Below are 20,456 nucleotides of genomic sequence, written 5' to 3' on the forward strand. Positions count from 1 at the left end.
CGTGTATAGATGGTGATGTAGGAGTTCATGACCATCCAAAATGATGTTAAAGAACCGTGCTAAGGTACCATTCCGTCATACTACCAAGCCAACATGATTAACCCTTTGCTTCTACCTTATTGAAGAAGATGTGATTTGAAACTTCAACAAAGAACCAAGACCCCTTTGGTCAGTACAACGAGTGTGTAGACCCAAGCATGAAGGGTATGGAGCATAGAGGTGACTAGCTACTCCATGGCAGGGGTTTCTTCTTGTTCCCCCTTTGTTGGCTCATCCATCTCTAAAATAGGCTACACACAAGAAAAACAGTGAGAATGCATGGAATGTCCTAAACCTAGAGCATCAACAAGCACAAAGGGGGGGGGGGGGGGGGAGAGAGAGTTCACCAACCTCACACTACATGCTAGGGGTTCAGGCAGCATCCACCTTCGCAGAGGTGCCCCTATCCTTGCTCTTGTTGGCATGTCCTGGTGCTTTTCCCAACTTTGATGGAGGTGTGGATTAATGGTATCTCATGCCCCCCTTCTTGGTGGACTTAGCAACCTTGGCACTTGCCATCCATCCTTCCTGTAGCTCTAAGCGCAACAAAATGCAAGACCTTAATGGGAGCGCAGACAATCCTGGTGCAAAGGCACAACGTGTAGAGAAGCCTTGTAGAGGCTCGAGTAGCGTGCAAGGATTAGCAGAGGAGTATCATCTTCCCACTACAGATAGAGTCTCTCTCTCCCCTACCCTCCCATGATGGCCAATTCCATCCCCACTGGTTTCCCCAAGGCATATCCATGATCCCCGCATAGTCCCCAAAGCCGTTTCGTAGTCCTACGTGACATGCCACTTGTCAATGGTGGATAGCATCTAAATGTGGAATGCCCCATCATCGTTCCAGGCCTGCCACATGACTCTGGCTCGGACGCATATTGATTGAGTCTACACTACTGCGCCATGTATCCCCCACCCCTGCCACCAATCAAATCGCCATGTGGATGCCCAAGATTCCCTCCCAATCCACACCCCACTTTCTTGCCGTGGATGCCATCAACCTCACTTAGTCCCATCCAGTGTTATATAGTGACAGAGTGAACTAGTCCTTCCCCCCTCTTTTTCATACATAATTGGCTAATTGGGATAAGCCTTAGCTAACGCCTATTTCCACCTTCATATACCAAATCCCCTCTCCATCAAATGTTTCTCAACATAACATCACCGATTCTAAGATCATTGAGAGGTTATTTTGATCCGAAAATGCTTGTCATGTTTTGTGAATATTTCCATGGAGGTTGTGGTTGTTTCGTAAAGCTTCTCGATTTTCAAACTTAGCATATCATTCTTGATACTTTTTGTAAATTTTTGAGTGTTTCCTCTCTCTAGTCTCTAGTCTATGTTGAAAGTTTGTTGGTGTAATTCAACCATATATCTCTCAGTGGCACCTCCACGACACTAGGTGACACATAGCACTAAGGGGGAGGGAGGGATCGACGGCCTTGAAGTTCGAGGCAGGATTAAACTCGGACATCGCAAAAATTCAAGCTGCGAACACCCGGTTTTGAACCGAAGACCTCGCGGTTTTGTGATGCATGGGCTAACCATCTCACCAGTGCATGTATGTTGTATCATGCCCATTTTTAAACCCTTTTATTGTAAGCCAACAAGCTCTATCAAGATTTAAGGGGCTACTTTATGACCGGGTTTAGTTTTTGAGTTGACACCAATGACTGTGATCTCCCAACTTTCGTGCGTGGACTTCTCGACCCTGGATCCCCCCCCCCCTTCTCTCCCGCGCCCGTTACTTAGTCGTGAAGATGAAGATGGCACCTCAATTCGTATCACTTCTATGTGCTTTGTTGTTGAGTGATTATCTTTTTGTACTTTGCTATTGAGAAAAGGTTTGCTAAGGAAAACTCCTATGGATACTAGGCTAGTCCTTAAGTTGGCTATAGAATTTTGGTTTTTTTTGTCCCTACGGGGGAAAGGGAGGACTTTTTTTGGATAAAGCATAAGCCTAGTTTTCAAGCTGTTCTTGATAGATGTATTGATAGTTTTGCCAAAGGAAGCCTACATGAGTACTTTTCACTACCCACCCAACATGTTTTGGAAGGCCTTGTAACATGGAAAAGAAAGTAGTCATTCAGTGCAACACAAGATAGCATCAAATAATAGGTAACTTTGTCATATGTGTAGAAAGGCAAGGACAATGGGAAGGAAAGAGGAAAGCTTTGGGTTGCCATTGGAGGCACATGAAAGGCTTAGTCATTGAAAGTGTATTGCATGTGAACCCATGTAGAAAAGATGAAGGGAAGTGAGTGACAAGCTTGGGTTCCAATATTTGAAGTCACATGGAAGGGTTAGAGTTGTCCATGTGAATGGTTGTGTGTGTGTGTGTGTGTGTGTGTGTGTGTGTGAGAGAGAGAGAGAGAGAGAGAGAGAGAGAGAGAGAGTGTGTGTGTGTGTGTGTGTGTGAGAGAGAGAGAGAGAGAGAGAGTGTGTGTGTGTGTGTGTGTGAGAGAGAGAGAGAGAGAGAGAGAGAGAGAGAGAGAGAGAGAGGCATGATGGATAGAAAAACATAAGTATTCGACCAAGCAAAACAAAATTGTAAGTTACCACCTTGGATTTGAAATAATAAGCAAAGTTGCCCAAGCTCTTGTAGAGGATATGTGAAAAGGGTGACTAAATTTGGAGATTTGCTAGTATAAAGCTGAAGTTTATAGCCCCAGCCTCAGTGACACTTGAGGAGCTTGATGTTTTAAACCCACTTTGCAACGCGGTCTCATGAAGGATTTTGCACACCCACCCTTAGTTATCCGACTCCCCAACCCTTCCAAAAGAGTGCGCTCGAGACCACGGTCTCAAAGAGAATCCCCTACATGAGGAGATTTGTAGTAGCTTAGAAAGGAGAACCGGACACATTCATTGTCATACATAGCATAAACTTGAAATGACCTTGTAGCACATGACTATTCAGTGTTTTTGCAATCCTCACATGCTCTACCGAAGATAGGCTCGTAGTAGCGAAGCTGGCAAAAATACTCAAATCGTCGATAGAAAACTCAAAAAAAAATTACTTTCCATAAATTGTACAATGAGAGAGAGAGAAGGGGGAAGGGGGGGCGGGGGGGGGGGGGGGGGGCAAACTTGAAGGCACATGAGAGGGGCCACTCATGATAGATAACATGAGTTGGTAAGGATGCATGCAATCATGTGGAAGCATGTGCCTACACTAATTAGGCATAAAAAGTGCATGCAGGGGCCTGGGAGGGCACATGTGTAGGATGTTAATGGGAGAATGCAAGAGAAGAGAACGGCAGGCAATTCCAGACGCCCATGTTCTACCCTACCTACACACAAGTACTCGTCTATAAAGGCGACAGTGAGCCCAATTTGTGAGTGGGTAACGGGTTGCTGCTATACAAGGCAGCTCTCTCCCCCTCTCTGTCTCTCTCTCTCTCTCTCTCTCACGCGCGCGCGCACACACACACACACACACTCTCTCTCTCTCTCTCTCAACATGCACACGCCCACAAAACCCACTTGTCAAAACCGCGTATAGATTCCCTTCTTCGCGACGTGCCTGCTTCCATGCGCTCTCTCTCTCTCTCTCTCTCACACACACGCACACACGCACACACACAGGCCTTGATTGATGAGCAAAATGGAGATGCAGGAGTTGAGCATGCAAACTAGATATGTCAAAGAGATGCTGCCCCTTTTAAAAAGGATTCATAGCCGCAAACCAGTGGCCTCAAAGCGAGAGAAGGCCAAGCTCATCAGGCTCGCAGCTGATTTTTGCTTGGTCAACGCAGCAGGGCGCCATTCTAAGTGGGGAAAGGCACTCTCCAGGTCTCTGCGTAGAAAAAATGTGCCGACACATCATGGCATGAGGAAAAGAAGTGCTATAGAAACGACTGATGCGGGGGCGGCCGGTGGTGATGGTAGCCTTGCGGATGCCTGCAGGTCACGGAGGAGGATATGTTTCAGTGCTAAACTGAAGAGAAATTGCAATCGACATCGGCATCGTCCCACGCAGCAGAAAAGATGTTTCAGAATCGATGATTGCCGGTATATCATTGCTAAAGTACATGGTCTCCGCTACAGATACCAAGGTGCAGTTTGTTGTAGAGGTTTCTCCACTCTTTCCTCACAGAGCACAAGTATCCACCAGCGCCGTTGCCAAGCTGCATATTGCCGCAGCCTGCTGCGACCGCGACGGACAAGAAGCTGGTTCAAAAAATGCCCATCAACGTCTTGCAGTAGGCTGCAACAGAGCAACATGGCCAAAAAAGTGGTGGCTCAACGGAGTCCAATTTGCAAGACATATTGTAATCAGCCCAGCATCGACTCTGCGGATACATTCAACAGTGAGAGCAACAATGAAGGTACGAATCCCGACACTGTGCATGATATGCATGGCCGAATTGAGGCCTTGCAGAAGCTGATTCCCGGTGGCGACTTGCTCATGGACCAGGCCTCCCTGTTAGAAGAAACTGCACTCTACATATTGGCATTGCAAATGCAAGTCCATAGCTTATCTGCCTTGGCCACCATTAGTGCTACACCAACTCACAGCATACCATGATAGTTCTGCCCACTAGTCAAGTGGGCGGGTGGGCGCGCGCACACACAAGATCTACACTACAAATCTCTCTCTCTCTCTATCTCTCTCTCTCTCTCTCCACTGATCCTTGATTTCTTTCCCCCAAACCTGAGACAAAACTTGTCGTCTCCTTCATTTAGCACTATGAAGCCAGCATAATTAGAATTCTTGATTCACTAACAGCTTGGTTCAGCATTACCATTACCAAAATTTAGGGAATTCCTTCTCCAATTGATAAGCAAAACCTTATTGTATCAACCTCCTTAATAGATCAAACCCTTTCGCTATCGCATTTTTTTATTCTTGTGCTTGTAAATTAATTACGCTTAAAGAATCTATACTTTACGAAACTATCCATGTTGACATTCAAGAATACAAGGAGGACATCCAAGTATTAAAAAAACTTAGCTTGTTCAAATTCATGTGCTAACTTGGCACTTGGTGCTCTCCTTTTGACAACTTTCATGTATAGAGTACACACGTTGCTTTAAAGAGCATACACCCTCGAGCTTAAATACTACAGCACCTTTTCTCTAGAGGAGATGCTTTGCTTTAGAGTGCATAGAGTACAAAGCCCGAAATTTCCATTCGCAGTGTGCCGAATCGGAATCGAACATGGGCCTTTTGCTCCCATTCAAACCACTAGGCTATGAACTCATTTTTGCTAGGGAACATTGCTCGCGCAAACCAACTCTGTCGAAAATGGCAGAGTCAGCTTCATAAGATAGCATTTTGCAAAAGCAAACAAGCTTCTGTGAGTTTAGCGAAACGCTATAGAGCACTACGTGCAAAGCATACCTAAGCTTTGTGTTTCATTGCGGAGGATCTTGTGACAATTGTGTTCATTGATAAGAACTTGAGTAGGAGGAAAACACATGGAAAAGTGTCCCTTGTATCAAAAATCTTTTTACAGGAGCTTGTTACAATTATGGCAATGGACCTTTAGCTTGGATCCAACCCCCTTCCTCAAGACACTATGAAAATCTCCAAGTGTTTACCACACTGTTTTACTGCGTTTTGTAAAGAGAATGTGTAAATTCAATGAGAGAAACAAGAGAGAGGAGGACGGGGTTTTTTTGTGTTTAAAATATTACCGCGACTTTATCCATTGTTATTACCGCTATTATTATCGCGTTCATTACCGTCGTTATATCCGTTACCCAAATTTAGCACGTAAACTTTCAAATGCTGGCTTACCCTCCCTCCCCCCCCGCCAATTCAAAGTTTGGTGTTTCCCTCCTCTCAATAAAAATTAAAGAATATTGTATATAATTTTTAAATATAAAAAAGAAGAGAGAGAGAGAGAGAGAGAGAGAGAGAGAGAGAGAGAGGGAGGGGGGGAGAAGGAGGCCGAGGATATAAGATTATACTTGGTTACAACTAAAATAAATCATTGTCAATTGATTAACATAATTGAGCATATTCTCAAATCTAAAGAGAGGAAGAGGAGGGAGAGAGAGGTGAATGGATTACACGACAAAAAAACTTCATAACTGCAAAATGTTTATGAATCATCTTCCAAAAGATCTCTACATGAAGCATCATCCAATTCTAAGCCCCCATGGCTTCTAAATCAATAAAGAGAGAAATGGAATTGTCGTTTGTGGATGCATTGCCAGTTTCATCATCTTCGAGTTCGTCATCCTCCATCTCATCATCTTCATCATCATGACAATCATCCTCACTAAGACTTGCCGCCGCCGCCAGACTTGATTCATCGACCTCCCTCTCCTCTGTTTCCACCTCATCCAAAGTCGGAGGTGGAAGAGGGTCGAAGATAGTCTCCACTTCATTAGTGAAAAAAATGGTCTCCCCGAGGTGTTACGAGAATTACGAACCAAAGTTTTGGTTGGTGGATTGCTGGGATATAGATGACCTATAAAATAGAAGCTCAAAGTGAGTAATACTGGTATAACTAACGCTACAAGTAAATAAGAATAAAAAGAGGTACATGTCACTCACCTGCTCACAATTGCGCAGTAAAACTAAATTGTCATACCTCGCTATGTGATGCACACTAAAGTCCACCATGTAGAGACCATTCTCATGTCGTATAGACACATTTGCAAACCACTTGCACTCAAAGATAAAGCTGTGAAAGGTTCTAAAATTAACTTTTAGTATCCTTTCAATAGTTCCGCAGTACCTGGCTTCATCACCGTCTGTATCAAAGTTGCCCATGATGGCACAATCCATGGTGGTTCTACGCTCATGAATGTGGCACGTACGAAAGTGACGACCCTTTGACCACATAGACTTAAAGGAAAGACACTACAAAATAGAAAAATATATTAATTTATCAAATAGATATTAAAGATAATATTAAGAAATAGCGAGATAATATGATTTAGGTATATGAGTACTCTACCTTTGGTACGCAGCCTCGTGCATACTCCCATTCTTTGTTGGTGATGTTTTCTCCGTGCGCTTTTACCTCGATCATTCTCTCGTGGATCCACTCTGCACTAATGAGATTTGGGAAACATGCAAGGTGTCTAAGCACTGGGGGTGCCCTCCTTCCTCCATGTGCTTATTTCCATGCTTCCCTCTCTTGAAAACGCCTCGCCTTTGCCACTGTCCACAAGTCCACCCACTTGGTCATAATCTTTGCATTGAGAATGCAAAAGTTATCGATCACTCGGGATAGATTCATATCCATGTTAAGTAGTTTTCCCTTTCCACTTGTCAAGTGTAAAGTCATCCTTGCATCTTCCTCGTCTGACCACATGCGAGGCATTGAAGGATCAACTTGTGCCAAATACTCTGATATGTAAACAAATGCCTCTTGAACAATCCACCCTTTGGCCATACATGCCTCTGGTTGAGACCGTAGCCGCACAAAATCTTTGAGAGTCTTTAAAAACCTCTCTAAGAAGAACATCCATTGTGCGTGCACTACTCCACATATAGCTATCTCCTCCACCACGTGAACCAAGAGGTGAATTTGACTAAGAAGAACGGATCAAGGAAATGCATCTTCAATGGCACACACAGTTTCTGTTGCGAGTGTTTGAGGAGCAGGGATAGCATCTATTCGATTTCCTTGGAGCTCACAAACCTGCAAGAAAACACACAAGGATACACTAAGTGCTAGTTGAAATTATTGTGTACATAAAAAAGGTGTAGTTGAGTGGAGTCTTGTGGTGTACCTTACTAGCTCTCCTAATTTGAAAATAGCGTCCTTGACTTTCTTGTCCCAACATATACACATACTCACCGGAAGAATGAACTACAATGTAAATTAGGGAAAGGGAAAGTGAGTGATAGTCATACACACAAACTATAGATAGAATAGGGAGTATGAAGATTACCTGAAGCATCTTGAACGCTTCCACCCTTCTTCGCTTATGTGAAAGCTCCCTTTAGCGACCTCATGTATCCTGTTGGTGTGCGAATAGAGGTGATGGTACCCTTCACCTTGTCTAATTCTTCTTTTGCTAGCATCCATGGTGCTTTAGGAAGCACAATCTTTCCATTTGGGGCACGCCATGGAGTGGCAAAGGCGGGGAGACGTTTTAAAACCCTCAAATCCTCCCTCGCATCCAAAGAGTTCTTCTTGCCAATAATGTGGTCCCATAGTGTTTGGGCTACATTCTTGAATATGTGCATGGGATCCAAGAGGTGTTGTATTTTTAAGTCCTTCAAATATGGAAGCCTTAAAAATATGGAATACCTTGACATACCTTTTGGTGGAGGACACGGAGCCGGATTGTTGTTGTGGTGTTCCTCCCAAATGGCTGCCCAATATCATCATGAGCTTTAGAGGAGCCTTCCCATTTTTTGCAGCCTTGTGCTTGTTATGTCCTTGGGGTAAGAAACGATGGCCGTTTGGATAGATTACCTTGCGCAAGGAATCGGGACTCTCTGTCACCAACGATGGCCCGCAAGTGTTGGAATTAGGGTTGCAGAGAAACGCACACAGCTTGGAGAAGACGAAGGAAGCTTAAGACACACAATAGAGAGTGTGTAATGGAAAGATAGATAGCCCTAGAGTGATGGGCGTATATACAATGCACGGGGAAAAAACCTCCTAAAGAGCAAAAAAATCCCCCAGCGGTCCTAGTGTGTTCACACACATCACTACCACATGTATATGGTAACAAATCCCCCCTGGAGTGATGCAATGAACGAGAGCTGGCATATGAGTAAAGGAAAGTGCCATGCCTTGAGGACATGATCAGTCCACAAAGGGGAGTAAGCCCAAAGCTTTGCGGAAAGCTTCAAGCTTCTCACAAGACAATGCCTTTGTGAAAATATCTACAAGGTTGTCCTATGTTGGCACATAAGCCAAGTTGATCTCTCCTGCTGAGAGCCTCTCCCTGACATAGTGGTAATGCACCTCAATGTACTTTGTGCGAGCATGAAAAAATGGGTTCCTCGCAACTGCCAATGCGCTCTGGATGTCAGTGTAGATAATGCTGGTGGTGTCCTGTCCAACACCCAAATTAGCCATAAGGTGTCTGAGCCATACACACTCAACCATAGCTGTGAAGACTGCCCTGTACTCAGCCCCACAACTCGAAGTGGCCACAATAGGTTTCTTCTTGCTCAAACATGATATACATGAACTGCCAAGCATGAAAAAAAAATCACTTGTGGACACTCGCGTGTCAAAACAACCAGCCCAATCTGAGTCCGAAAAAGCATGTAAGTCCGGTGGCAATGATCCCCCCTTGGGATAAAACAAGCCAAAGTGTAAAGTGCCACTAAGGTAGTAGAAAATCCTCTTGACAGCCTGCCAATGCTTAGACCCTGGGCTATGCATGAATCTTCTGACTTGTGAGAGGGTGAAAGCATGGTTTGGTGGTACAAAAAAAGGACCTATTTTGCTTCTACCTGGTTGGTACTTCTACATATGTCCACACTTTGGAGGGAACCTTTTTTTTCATCTATGTTAAAGAATGGTAGGAGGGAAATTTGTATGATTTAAACTTTCTGTGAAAGAAAACGTGGGTGGGGCAATAAGTAATGGGAGTGGTTTTTTGAAACCGTGCTAAAAGTCCCATCACAGACTTCGTTTGTGAGTGGCGCAGTTGCTCAACACATTTTCCAGCTTCCGCCTTGTTCTCTTACTACATCGCCTTCTGCAAACCACTACAGCTGCAGGTAACAAGCTCCCCGGCTACTCACAATCAGTAAGATGAGGACGCCAGCGAGGAAATCAGCAGCCAAAGCGTCACCGGACAATGGGAAAAAGAAGAAGAGGACAATGGATGCAAAATCCCCTCGGAACATCGACACCCCAAATACAAGGGCTAGCAAGGGGGCCTCCCTTGTGGAGAGGGAGAAACCAACTGTGTCCATGGAGACTTCATTTAAGCCTGGGCCTCTTTTTGCCGATGATGAGACTCCACGGTCATCTACAACATCTAAAGGTAGGTGCTATGAGAGCTGTGCGTTTTCTGGTGATTTACCATTTTCTTTTTCATGCATGCAAGCTTCTGCATGTCTTTTATCTGATGAGGTCTGTATTTGCTTTTTTTGCATGCAGCAAGTACATGTGCATGTTTGGGATCTTCTTAGGAATTTAGGGTTTAGGAAAGTTACAAAGTTACATGTATAAGCTGCTCTTTTGATTGCTAACTTGCATGCATGCAAGTGAAAAAATCAGTATATGTTGTGCATGAGCATAGCACAAAGTTGAAGCTCAGTAGGGATGTCAGCATAACCAAATTTGGTTAGTACCAAATTTGGTACTAACCAGTACCAAATTTGATACTAACCACAACCAAAATTGTCTTTGTACACAACTGAATTTTGCAATTGTCACCTGAATGACATACATTCATTTCATTCCATGTGTTTTGTTTTCCACAACTGAAATGAGGCATATAATGAGGGCATGTCTTTACTTGCGTGTTGTTTCCACATCGCAGGAAAAAACAATATGGAGGAGTACCCTATCTTGACAAAGTTCTGCTATACAGCACAAGAGCTTCATGATGAGTATGGTTTGAGCATGGAGGGGGTGCTGCCAAAGGATCTTACAGAAGATGACATCCCCAATGACCAGTGGCTCACTGTATTCAGGCATTCCAGCCAGAAGAAGACAAAGATTTACTTAAATCACGTGCAGCCACGGCTTCAGGATGAATGCAGGTTCCTGTTCCATAAGGTGTACCAAGCCCCACCATCATGTGGGGAGATCACTAAAAAATTTGCCCGTTGTTTTTCATATGAGAAGTGTCATGTAGCCACAAAGGACCCTGCGGGCCATAGGGTTGCATGGGCTAGGTTTGGTGAGAGTGTACTCAACATGTGTTCCTCCCGACCAGGAGGCTTGGAAAAGAAGGTTGAGAATTGGCGAAAGGCAAACGGTGCGTCCCAAGGAGGCCACCCGTCAAATACCAAGAAGCCCCGACTTACGCCAGTCGGTAGTATGCCCCCTACACAGAAAGTCCCCCCACAGCGTCATGAGGAGAAGACACCTGATTATATTGCGGACCTTGAAGCTATGGTTGGGAGAGTCCCTCGGACATGTGTCGGGGTAGCCAATAGGCTGAAAGAGCTGACAATGTCTCTGAAGTAGAAGAAGGAAACACTCTTGAGGGCAGAGGGTTCCAATAAACTTGTCAAGCAGATTATGGACGACATCAAGGAATATGAGACCCAATTGGAAACACTGAGAGAGGCCAACACTGGCGATGACGAAGAAATCAATGTGATAGAAGCTGATTTGGCTGCTAATCGAAGGATGCTACGTCGATACGGAATTAGTGAAGATACGTCATTGCTCGACAAGGAGATTCTAGAGCAACAGGTGCTCGTAGTTTTGGGAGTTTTTGGTAGAGCTGTTTATGCTTGGTTTGGTTGGATTGGTAGTGTTAGGTACCTTTGGTAGAACTGTTAATGCTTGGTTTGGTGGGATTGGTAGTGTTAGGTACGTTTGATAGAACTGTTTATGCTTGGTTTGGTGGGATTGGTAGTATTAGGTACTCATGGTAGAACTGTTTTTATTCTAGGTAGTTTATGGTTTCCTTCTGTTTTATGGTTTGGTATTTCTGTTACTATGAAGAAGTTTTGGTACTTTAAGGTACTTTCTGAAAGTGCTGCAAAAGGTGTTATGGTAGTTTTATTCTGATAGCTTTGGTAGTTTTGCTAGTTTTGGTACTTTTAGGTACTATTTGAAAGTGCTGCAAAAGTGTAACTGGTAGTTTGATTTTGTTAATTTTGGTAGTTTTGGTAGTTTTTTTAAGTGCTGCAAAAAGTTTTTCTTTGGTAGTCTTGGTAGTTTTGGTTGTTTTGGTACTATTTGAAAGTTTGATTTTGGGAGTTTTGGTACTTTTGGTACTTTTAGGTATTATTTGAAAGTGCTGCAAAAAGTGGCTTCTGTAGTTTGATTTGGTACTTTTAGGTACTATTTGAAAGTGCTGCAAAAAGTGGGTTTGGTAGTTCAATTTTGGTAGTTTTGGTAGTTTTGGTACTTTTAGGTACTATTTGAAATTGCTGCAAAAAGCTTGTTTGGTAGTTTGATTTTGGTAGTTTTGGGTACTTTTAGGTACTATTTGAAAGTGTTGCAAAAAGCTTCTTTGGTAGTTTGATTTTGGTAGTTTTGGGTACTTTTAGGTACTATTTGAGAGTGATGCAATAAGCTAGTTTGGTAGTTTGATTTTGGTAGTTTGGTACTTTTAGGTACTATTTGAAAGTGCTTCAAAAAGTGGCTTTTGGTAGTTTGATTTTGGTAGTTTTGGTACATTTAGGTACTATTTGAAAGTGCTGCAAAAAGTGGCTTTTGGTAGTTTTGATAAGGTTTGGGTAGTTTAGTTCTGCATTGAGGGTATTTATATGTTTTTGGTACTATATGATTCCCGAGTTTGGTAGTTTTTGGTAGTTTTGGTGGTTTTGGTAGTTTGGGTTCTGTTTCGTAGTACAATACTTAGAAGTACCAGTCTCGGTATGACTTCTTGGTAGTTTTTGAAACTAATTGGGACCGCTGGTTGTCAACAGGTTGAGTATGACACTCTGGAGAAAAAATGGAAGGAAGGTCAAGAGCATACCCTATTTGTGCAAGAGATGTTGTCTGATATCAGGCTTGGGAAGAGGTTCCTACTATATCCTAGGCCCCAGGTTAATGATTCGGTAAATGTGATCCCAGTGTTTGGTATGTGTGTTGCATGCGGTGAGCCCTTGGAGTGCGCACATGTAGTCGGAACCTTCATGCTAGAGTGCCGACACTAGTATCATCCCTTGTGCTTCAGTGCTCTGTTACAAAGCAGGGATCAGTGTGTCAAGCCGGGTTGTAATATGGTAATCTCTGATTTGGCAAAGTCCTGGGCCAGTGGGCTTCAGTGCTCTGTTACAAAGCAGGGATCAGTGTGTCAAGCCGGGTTGTAATATGGTAATCTCTGATTTGGCAAAGTCCTGGGCCAGTGGGCTTCAAGTTGTCAAGAGTAAGTATGTGTGCATTTTTGAATACATATGCGCACTTGCAACTCAGTGAGGTTTTCATACAAGTTAGTATGTGCTGTCTTTCTTTGTGTTTGCAGAGGAGCAGGATGCTGCACTTGTTGACCAGCACGCCACAAAGTCGGCTGCAAGTCGAATATGGGACGTGGATGAGGTGACAAGGGATATATCAGATGTTCTCCACGGTCTGAAGCAAGGTAATTCTGTAGGGAAAGACAATGTGACGGGACAAAGATGTGAGGCAACCGGTGACAGCGAAAGTAAATGTGAGGAGGAGGCCAGAGATGATAAAAAGACAGGTGACAGCGAAAGGAAAATTGAGGAGGAGGCCAGAGATGGTAAAAAGACCAAGGACAAGGATGAAGGTAAAGTCCCTGTTGTTGTGGAGCTGGATGCGAAGGAAAGCCAGGATGCTGCCAACACAAATCTCGATGAAGCAACGACCAAGAAGAGAGAGGAAGAACCCACAAAGGGGGGTGTTGGGGAGGGGGTGGAAACCACAAAGGGGAGTGAAGGGGAGGTCAAAGAGGGGTCGTAAGTCAACAAAGATCGGAGGGAGGCCGAGGATGAGCAGGAAGAAGTACTTGCGAACGATGCTGTTGTGGACAGCACCGACGGGGGCGTTGACTCTACTACTGCCGATGCTATTTCGAAGCGGAGAGGTGATTCCCCTGATTCCGTGACCCTGCAGGAACTTTTCTGTTTGCAGAGAAAGAAGCGCAATCGCGCCCGTGATCAATTATCCCGTGCATGCAAACTGTAGCCAGTGAGAATCTATTGTATTCCGCACTTTGTGCGTTTTAGTGACTGAGTCAACTTGATTTTTTGGCCCTGAGCTTTATCTTTTCTCTCTATCCAGTTCTGTGTTGGTATGTTACCTTTCGTTACATTACTGTTTCAGTTGTCCTCACTATATGTGCATTACAATACCAAATTTGGTACTTTTTGGTACTGTTGAACTTGGGTGCACGTCTGTCCACTATTATAGTACCAATTTGGTACTTCTTGAACTTGCGATTTCGGATAGTCCTTATCACTTGTGCAATACAGTACCAAATTTGGTAGTTTTTGGACCAGTTTTGTGTTTTAGATATGATGTTTGCACTGTGTATTTGTCCCCACTCATTATGTTTGTTGGTGCTGTAGTAAGTTGGTGGCTAGACGAGACACCGACAAGCACCTTGTTGCAGCCTGATGTGGCTGTTAGACGCGGGCGGATGATTGTGCTTGATCTTAATGGCGTGCTACTAACCAGCTGCAGCGAAATCCCTGAGGAACTTGAGTGGTTGCCAAAGGAGCACACGCCACGGGTAGTCCATCTCGGAGGGAATGTAATTTGTCTTGTAAAGCCGGATGCGGAGCAGTTCATCCTATGGCTTAAACAGAAAGCCAACCTAGTGTTGTGGTCCTGCTGTAGAAGGGAAAAACTCGCGTGTTTCCCAAACCATAGAAGGCAAAAATATTTTGCAGGTAAAGCATGCCCGCTTTGAATGTTGCAGGACATAAGTTACGCATACCTCTTAACCTCGTTTTTTGGCATTAGCAGATATTCTCTCCCAAGAGGACTGTGAAATATGGCGAGCCCGTATGTCGGAGGTGCCGGTTGTGCCCAAACACATGGGCGATAAGCCCATTTTCCTGAAGAAGCTACGGACGCTGTGGACAAGGCACCCGAAGTACGATGCCAGCAACACTATTCTTGTAGATGATTGTAGATACAAGTCTCTTAAAAATGACTATGAAAACTGTATGGCAATCCGATCATACGATCCCATGGTAGTAGGAACCGATTACCCGTTTTACTGGCTGGATTTTGTTTTGCCTTGGTTGCTCAGGTGGATAAGGGATCGGTACCCAACAACGTACACTCGCAAAAACCCAGTCTTTGACACTGAAGACGATATTTTTGGGTACATTACTGATTACTTCATACAGATGGAGGGGTACTCCTATAAATTTGATCCCCCGAGGTAGCAGATTGCCATAATCATGTAAATAGTGGAATTTTGTAACCCGATACTATACATAATGGAAAACCACTTCTCTTGTTCAGACTGTCTTGGTATCTTGATCTCTACTGTTGAAACCCTTGACTAATTCTGTTGAAACCTCTTGGAGCTAACCAGGTTGACCAACATTTTAATTTTTGAGGCAGATAGCATCTATGTTTGGCATACCTTTTATGTTATCAACGTAGTTCTAGACATTGCTCAAGGTGGTCGTATCAAATACGAATAGACAAACTGAAAAATACCAAGAAATAAAGTAAACCATAAGTGATACAGCAAGTTCAAGGAGTACCAAATTGTACCAAATTTGGTACTGTAATAGTGGACAGGAGTGCACTCAAGTTCAACACAGTACCAAAAAGTACCAAATTTGGTACTGTAATAGTGGACCGACGTGCACCCAAGTTCAACAGTACCAAAAAGTAGAGATATAGTGAAAACAACTGAAACAGTAATGTAATGAAAGGTAACATACCAACACAGAACCAGATAGAGCAATAAAGTAAACCATAAGTGATACAGCAAGTTCAAGCAGTTCCAATTTGGTACTGTAATAGTGGACAGAGAAGTACCCAAGTTCAACAGTACCAAAATGTACCAAATGCACATATAGTGAGGACAACTGAAACAGTAATGTAATGAAAGGTAACATACCAACACAGAACTAGATAGAGAGAACAGATAAAGCTCAGGGCCAAAAAATCAAGTTGACTCAGTCACTAAAAAGCACATAGTGCGGAATACACTTGGTACTGTTGACTACCAGATTTGGTACTATTGACTACCGGATTCAGTTGTTCAAACAGGGCTGATAGTAACATGGACGCACCTTCGTCACTCTCATCATCATGATATGGCATGCTATTGTATATCCTCTCATATACTTCAGTAGACAACTTGTATTGTAAAATTTGACCTAGGGATCCTGCAATAGGCTCCATCGGGAAACGTATGGCCCTAACAAGATGCGAGTAGATCACTACCGGAGATGTGTGATCCAATAGCCGGTATGTATCAGCTTTTCCTTCAACTTGGCCATAAAAAAAGCCTTCAACAACCTTCCCTCCTCTAACAATTTTTGTTATGCCACTTATCCTTTTGTGCTTTCATCGTTTGGTACAACACTTCTGTGCATTTGATAATGTAGAAGTCTTCGTTTGCCTCAGCTGCTTTTACTCAAAAATTATCCCCTATGGACAACATGCCACTTAACATTTCAGGGTATCCTTCATATAGTGGCAGGTTGGACACTTGGCTCATCGGAATCGATGTTGAATCTCCACCCTCCTCCTCGTCATCTGATTCATCATCCCTAATTGTATCCCCGGACTCTGGCAAGGGTTTGATGCAAACATATTTCCATTCTTCAATGTGCATTTTGTTCCTGCATCTTCTCCATAACCCACGCATACACGGATCACAAAAGCATGAAAGTGATAGAAAGCGTATGGCATTGCGGTTGTCCTGTGAATAGCCATCAGCACAATGAAATGAGCGGGATCCAATGATGCGCTCACAGTCCCATTGCAGATTGCACTGCACTTCATTCGCTCCAATAAGCCAAAAGACTCTTTGCGTATTACACCTCTGAGACTGTTCTCTTGGCTGGAAAGTTGCTTTCAAAAAGTTGACAACATCGGCTGCACACTTCATACGCTAGCCATCTGGTTTCAATTCCTCATGCATCAAAGTTCTCTTGATGACTGCCCCTACCCCATCATGTTCACCTTTTCCATGGCCGGATGCAGAGAAGTTATGCATCATGTGCAAGCCTGTCATTTGATAGTACCTGGCCACAAAATAGTAAGGTCTACGGGCCTTGAATTGTGAAGCAGCACCATCTGAACAAACCCAATGTTGTTGCAGAGAATGTCCTCGTTCTTTTAGCCACTTGTCATGCAGCAAGAAACAATGTTGTACAAACAATGTGTCATGCTGCTTGTCATCCGATATGTAGAAGTGTAGCGTCTTCTGTGTACCACTTGCTGCATTTCTTAAATAAGTGATGTGCACAAGTATTGTGACTTGGGTAGACCACCAATGCATTGACTGAATTTCATTCTGAACTTTAAAGGAATAATTCTCCGCAAAGTCAATAACAGATACTACAACGTTGCTAGGAAAATTCTGCAAACAGTCCTTGAATTGTTGGGCTTGCCAGCGGAAGACAAAGTTGTGCCTGATGAAGCCTATCAGATGGGCTGAAAATAGGCTAAGAAAAGTCCCACTTTTCATCCGTTGCACAATCAAGTCCTTTCTCTTCTTCTCACTCCCACCTTCGTGAACCTGTCCTGTTCCAACCTCCATGAAAACCTTCACAGACACCTCCTTGCTATCCTCTGCTATCTCATCGGGACAAAATGTCAACCTCCGTACTCCACATTGTGAGCAGTCCCCCATCAAGCATTTCTTTGCATGGTATTCACAATTTGGAGGCTTTGGGCACATGATGGATTCCCACATAACGGTGATGTGCTGACACACTACTTGGTTTGCAAAACACGTTCCTCTTTCATCACCTCTGCAACAAACGGAGCAAGTGCAAAGGTGACCTTTCTCGTGGTGCCCGAACTTGTTCTGCCACATTTGATTAAGGGCCTCTTTGAAATAGAGCATCTGCACATGAACCACACAGCAGCAAGTATTTCTATCCTTCAACTTCCGTACAAAGTATGGCTTCAATGCCTCGAAGCATCTAAGAGACACTACCACTGTTGGGTGAGCCTTCTTGAATCTTTGGTATAGCTCAACCTATGGCACAAAAACAAAACGATTCAGAAAAAAACCAACATCATGGTACTGGTAAAATTTCACTACTGCAGTAGTGCCAAAACTGGCTTTCGACAGTTCCAAATATGGTACTATAATAGTGGACAGACGTGCACCCAAGTTCAACAGTACCCAAAAGTACCAAATTTGGTACTATAATAGTGGACAGACGTGCACCCAAGTTAAACAGTACTAAAAAGTTCCAAATATGGTACCGTAGATTTGGTATTGTCGGTAGGATTTGGTACTCTATAGATATTATTTGGTACTCTACATATAGGCTTTGGTACTATCAGAAATGTGGGGTACCCTGTAAATATACTTTGGTCCTATAGTGGTAGGCTTTGGTACTCTATAGATAGGATCTGGTACTCTTCAGAGAGGATTTGTTACTCTACAGATAGTCTTTGGTGGTATCCGATGAGTTTGGTACTCTAAATATAGGCTTTGGTACTATCAGAAGTGTGGGGTACCCTGTAAATAGACTTTGGTCCTATAGTGGTAGGCTTTGGTACTCTACAGATAGGATCTGATACTCTTCAGAGCGGATTTGGTACTCTACAGATAGTCTTTGGTGGTATCCGATGAGTTTGGTACTCTGTAAATAGACTTTGGTTCTCTATACATAGGCATTGGTACTGGATAAATAGGTTTTGGTACTCTGTCGAGAGGATTTGAAACTCTATGGATAGGCTTTGGCACTCGATCGCTAGGATTTGGTGCTTGATATACCGGATTTGGTACTCTACAGATCTGAGTTGGTACTCGATATACCGGATTTGGTACCCTACATATGTGCTTTGGTACTTTATAGATAGCCTTTGGTACTCGATACACAGTATTTGGTACTCTACATATAGGCTTTGGTACTATCAGAAGTGTGGGGTACCCTGTAAATAGACTTTGGTCCTATAGTGATAGGCTTTGGTACTCTACAGATAGAATTTGGTACTCTACAGAGAATATTTGGTACTCTACAGATAGTCTTTGGTGGTATCCGATGAGTTTGGTACTCTGTAAATAGTTTTTGGTTCTCTATACATAGGCATTGGTACTGGATAAATAGGTATTGGTACTCTATCGAGAGGGTTTGAAACTTTATGGATAGGCTTTGGCACTCGATAGCCAGGATTTTGTACTCGATATACCGGATTTGGTACTCTACAGATCTTCTTTGGTACTCCATACATACACTTTGGTACTAGATACACTGGATTTGGTACTCTACAGATGTGCTTTGTTACTCCATAGATAGCCTTTGGTACTCGATAGACATGATTTGGTGCTCTACATATAGGCTTTCGTACTATCAGAAGTGTGGGGTACCCTGTAAATAGATCCTGGTCCTATAGTTATAGGATTTGGTACTCTACAGAGAGGCTTTGGTGGTATCCGTTGAGTTTGGTACTCTGTAAATAGACTTTTGGTTCTCTATACATAGGCATTGATACTGGATAATTAGGTTTTGGTACTCTATAGAGAGGGTTTTAAACTCTATGGATAGGCTTTGGCAGTCGATAGCTAGGATTTGGTACTTTATGGATATTCTTTGGTACTGTAAACACCCTCTGCCGTACAACAGACTACCAAATTTGGTACTGTCTGGACCAAATAAGCCTTAAGTAGCACCAAACAAGATGTACAATTACTAGAAGTTGTTGGTATCTGAGATTCGTCGAGTAGATGTATAGGATGTTTGACGACACTTTTCATTCCAATTCTCATCTTGCATATGTCTTTCTTGTTGGGTGAAACTCTGCTCTCTGATGTCCAAAAGGCATATACCAAATCTCTTGTTTCATTGGTAATAACGGTTCCTCGTGGCAATTGTCTCTCACAAGCACTCAATGGCAACACTTCATCTTCATCTTTATTCTCTAGCCGTGAGCTTGCTGCAGCTATATTCCTTCGATGGATCCCCAAGATACTAGCCATTCTGGATTGGTTTACTGATTGTGAGTTCGTACTATTGTTCAGAATCATTGCCAAAGAGCTTCTCTTTACAAAAATTTCACTTGCTGAATGAGGGACCTTGATTTGAGTCAAAGTGTTGCGCACACCCGATACAACAGTGTCTTCGACTTTGCTGAAATTTGATGGTTGCAGCAAGGAAAATGTTTGGTGGTCCAGGAGTTGCCAGAATATTTCCTTCTGCTCATTCTTTGCAATCCCTACTGTTTTCTTGCGCCAACATCGAGCCACCGCTGCACAAATGTTCTTTCTTGACCTGGCTTCCCGTAATCCAAGAGTAGACGTAGGATGTCTTTCACCTTGCTTCTCTGTGCGCGTTTCTTTGCAGCCCAATAATCACGAAGAAAAGCCTGATTATTGGTTGGAATACTAGTGCTAATGGAATTGATGTGCATCTGCTAAACATTGCTTGGGCCACCTTGTACCTCGTCAAAAGAGAGGAACTCTGCATAACCTTTCATCTCGTTGGTAGAGAGGAGCTGTGCATCACCTTCTACCTCGTTGAAAGAGAGGTCCTGAGCATCACCTTCTATGTCATCAAAAGAAAGGTTTTGAGCATCACCAAGACAGTAATCTCCTGCGCTACTATCCATTTGCAGAGAGAGAGAGAGAGAGAGAGAGAGAGAGAGAGAGAGAGAGAGAGAGAGAGAGAGAGAGAGAGAGAGAGAGAGAGAGAGAGAGAGAGAGAGAGAGAGAGAGCTCGAAGACAGCAG

At 43.4% G+C, this 20,456-nt stretch overlaps 1 protein-coding gene across 1 annotated transcript; it reads left to right on the forward strand.

Moving 5' to 3' along the window:
- The first annotated feature begins 3,383 nt into the window (after positions 1 to 3,383).
- On the forward strand, positions 3,384 to 4,877 carry LOC147437699 (uncharacterized). The gene has a single exon (XM_086487192.1). It carries the CDS (start codon positions 3,638 to 3,640, stop codon positions 4,568 to 4,570), a length of 933 nt encoding a protein of 310 aa, XP_086343318.1. The 5' UTR covers positions 3,384 to 3,637; the 3' UTR covers positions 4,571 to 4,877.
- Positions 4,878 to 20,456: the final 15,579 nt, after the last annotated feature.

This window comes from Adiantum capillus-veneris, chromosome 17 (assembly GCF_014529385.1).
Source record: "Adiantum capillus-veneris isolate H3 chromosome 17, ASM1452938v2, whole genome shotgun sequence".
NCBI lineage: Eukaryota > Viridiplantae > Streptophyta > Polypodiopsida > Polypodiales > Pteridaceae > Adiantum > Adiantum capillus-veneris.

Excerpts from the sequence above, each read along its gene's own strand:
- LOC147437699 (XM_086487192.1), top strand. The coding sequence starts at position 3,638 with ATGAGCAAAATGGAGATGCAGGAGTTGAGCATGCAAACTAGATATGTC.